The 3,198-nt window shown below is 52.4% G+C and overlaps 1 protein-coding gene across 3 annotated transcripts in view; it reads left to right on the top strand.

The window, feature by feature from the left end:
- The window catches only part of HIF3A (hypoxia inducible factor 3 alpha subunit), a 36,570-nt gene that overhangs the window by 18,586 nt on the left and 14,786 nt on the right, over positions 1 to 3,198 (top strand). For all 3 annotated transcript variants that reach the window (XM_008066930.2, XM_008066931.2, XM_021717041.1), the window contains 3 exons: positions 311 to 429; positions 1,338 to 1,528; positions 2,785 to 2,889. In XM_008066930.2, the coding sequence (XP_008065121.1) occupies positions 311 to 429; positions 1,338 to 1,528; positions 2,785 to 2,889 (415 nt within the window). The remainder of the gene's footprint in view (positions 1 to 310; positions 430 to 1,337; positions 1,529 to 2,784; positions 2,890 to 3,198) is intronic.

The following is a 3,198-nucleotide window of genomic DNA, read 5'->3' as shown; positions in this document are numbered from 1 at the left end:
GCCCACCCCCCACCGGCTCCCTTCTCCCTGCCCAGGCTGTGCTAAAACGCCAGCTCTTTTTTCTGTCTTTACTTCCGCAGAGGGAGCTTGGGAAGTGACAAACTTAAAAAAAAAAAAATGCTATTATAATAAAAAGCAATCTACAAAATCAAATCCTTGGAAGAAGCACATAAGTGTGGGGAATTATTTTCTGCAAAATGCCCTCCAGCCCCCAGATGCCATTGCCTCCAGTGATAGGAGGTCATCTGAGCTGGCTGCCTGGGCTAGGCCCAGGACCCTCCCTGACTCCCCTTTCTGTCTTGTACCCCAGCCGGGTGGAAGAGACCGGAGTGGTGCTGTCCCTGGAGCAAACAGAGCGGCACTCCCGCAGACCCGTTCAGCGGGGCACCCCCTCTCAGAAGGACGCCCCTAACCCTGGAGACAGCCTTGGTATGGGGCAGGGCTGGGGCTGGGAGGGTTGTATCCCCGGGACCCTTGGGAGAAAACCCAAGTACCTTAGCATGGCTCACCAGGCCCTGTGGGACATAACTCTAGCCTCCCTCCCTCCTCTGCTCACTCACCCTCCAAACCACAGCACCTCCTCAGAGAGCTTAGATCTCGCCAGACTCTTTCCTGCCTCAGGGCCTTTGCACATGCAGTTTCCTGTACTCAGAATGCTCTTCTCTCTTCTGCCCTCCCTCCTCTCCTGTGGCTGTGGAATAGTTGCTTCGGTTTCTTGCCACCCTCTGCTCTGAATCCTGCTGTGACTCCTGCTTGATCCCACCATTCTGCTTCTTCCCTGTCTCATTTCACTGTTCTTTGGTTTCCAGTAATCTCCATCCTCGCAGGTCTGGCTCCTTTCTCTCTTCCTTCTCCATTCCCTCATCCTGCATGAGCTTTCCTCCCCTGGCTGTTCTTCCAGGCTCATCTCCAAGCTGCTACTGGCCGCCCATGCTCCTGGGTGTGGGGTGGGATTGCTTGTATCCTTTTATTTTCTGGCTCAGAGCTGGCTCTGAGCCATGTCTTGACCTTTGGGGACCTTAAAACCTCCTCAAGGACCTTAGATTAGTCTTTTCTCCTAACACGCGAGTTCCCCAGAGCTGAACAGCCAAATGCTATTCTGGGCCACTGGGCCCCTCCCCTGGAAACTTCCAGAGCCTCACCACAACCTGGCAACTAAGGTTAACACCCGGGCCAGCAGGATTCCTCCAGGCCCCTTCTCCCCAGCACCAAGAACGGTGGCCATCCTGACCAGTTGTTGACGATGTCAATTATGTTCCCTGGGGTTGGCGTGAAGGGCTCCGGCCCTCAGCCCTCGGTGACCACCCTGTGTCTTCCCCTCCCTGCTTGTCTCACAGACGCCCCTGGTCCCCGGATCCTTGCCTTCCTGCACCCCCCTGCCCTGAGCGAGGCCGCCCTGGCTGCTGACCCCCGCCGTTTCTGTAGCCCTGACCTCCGCTGTCTCCTGGCGCCCATCCTGGATGGGGTTTCCGTAGCTGCCACCCCCAGCACACCACCGGCCACACGGCACCCCCAGAGTCCTCTCCCGGTAAGCTGTCCTGCCCACTTGGGCCCTCAGCATCCAGGTTGCCTTAGCCTTTGGCTCAAAGCCTTGCAGTCTGGTGGGCCTCAGTTTCTCCATCTGTGTAGTGGGGAGGATGGAATGGGATGGGGTTGAGGTTTCTTTAAGACCTAAATTCCAGAATTTACAGTTGTTAAAATTCTAGCATCTGGTCCCTGACCTGGGATATGTGGGATTGGCATGAGGGACCCCTTGTCCCCCAGGCATTCAGCTCTCTGAATTTTTATTTCAAAGAATCAGAACGTCTAACATTTTGATTTACACAGACCTGGATTCAAATCCTGAATCTTCCACTTATCAGCTATGTCACCCTGGGCAAGTGAGTTATTGAAACTTAATTTCTTTACCTATAAAAGGACAATGGTGCTGGGTGCGGTGGCTCATGCCTGTAATCCCAGCACTTTGGGAGTCAGAGGTGAGAGGACTGCCTGAGCCCAGGAGTTCAAGACCAGCCTGGGCAATTTGGCAAGACCTCGTCTCTACAATAAATCAAAAAATTAGCCAGGCATGGCAGCATGCACCTGTAGTTCCAGCTACTTGAAAAGATGAGGCAGAAGGATTGCCTGAGCCCAGCAGGTCGAGGCTGCAGTGGCCATGAGCGTGCCATTGCACTCCAGCCTGGGCAACAGAGTGAGACTCCTACTCAAAAAAAAAAAAGGAGAATGTAACAAGTAGTCACATGAGTGATTGTTGTGAGATTTAAATGAGATTATTCATGGGACACACTTAGTAGGGGTCTGGCATCTGGTGTGTGTTCAATAGATCATATCAGTTACCATTTTTACTTAGAGTGCAGAGAGCCTGACCTTTAACCTCAGTAGGTCCTATCATCTGGCTTTGACTGTTCTCATTCCCAAGAAAATATCTTCTGTCTTCATGGACAAGTACAGATTGTGACCTTTGACCTCACCCTTTACCCCTGGGACTGCTGGAATCTCCATTGCTTCCCTGCCAAACTCCAGACTCCAAGACCCTTGAACCCCAGAGGTCCTCGGGCTCTGATCTTTCTAACTTTCCATGTTTGCCCTTTTGATCTACCCAAGCCTTCTGACCTTTGAACACCCAGGTTCAGAACTCATCTGCATTTGCTATGGGATCCCCTTGCCACCCCAGCTGTCTGACATTTGACCCCCACTTCTATTCCTGAGCTCTTGATGGTCTTCCTGTTGATGCCTCCCAGGAAACTCAAGATTTCCTTAAGGTTCTGCTCAATTTCCCCACAGGCTGATCTCCCAGATGAACTACCTGTGGGCATGGAGAATGCACACAGACTCTTTGCCCCCGGGAAGGACCTTGAGGCAGTAAAGACAGATCTAGCGATAGCTCAGGTAAGAACTAGCATGGAAAGAGCAGTCTTCACCTCTGTGCTCTGGGGACTGACAAATCTGAGCTTTAGAGAAGGGTGATCGTATGGCTAAAGGGATGAGTGGATGGATGGGCCATTGCATTCATTAGTTGGATGATGGGTGGATGATGTTTAGGTAGATATTTGGATGGATGGATGGACAGACGGACAGATGGACGGACAGACGGACCATTGGCTTATTAGCTGGATGAAAAAATGGATGAGCTGGGCTCGGTGGCTCAGCCTATAATCCCCGCGTCTTTTGGGAGGCTGAGGTGAGTGGATTGCCTGA

The sequence above is a fragment of the Carlito syrichta genome, unplaced genomic scaffold (assembly GCF_000164805.1).
Source record: "Carlito syrichta isolate Samal-C Ts95f unplaced genomic scaffold, Tarsius_syrichta-2.0.1 Scaffold309196, whole genome shotgun sequence".
Taxonomy (NCBI): Eukaryota; Metazoa; Chordata; class Mammalia; order Primates; family Tarsiidae; genus Carlito; species Carlito syrichta.
Note: the sequence above shows the minus strand (reverse complement) of the source record. Positions and strands in the feature narration are given on the sequence as shown.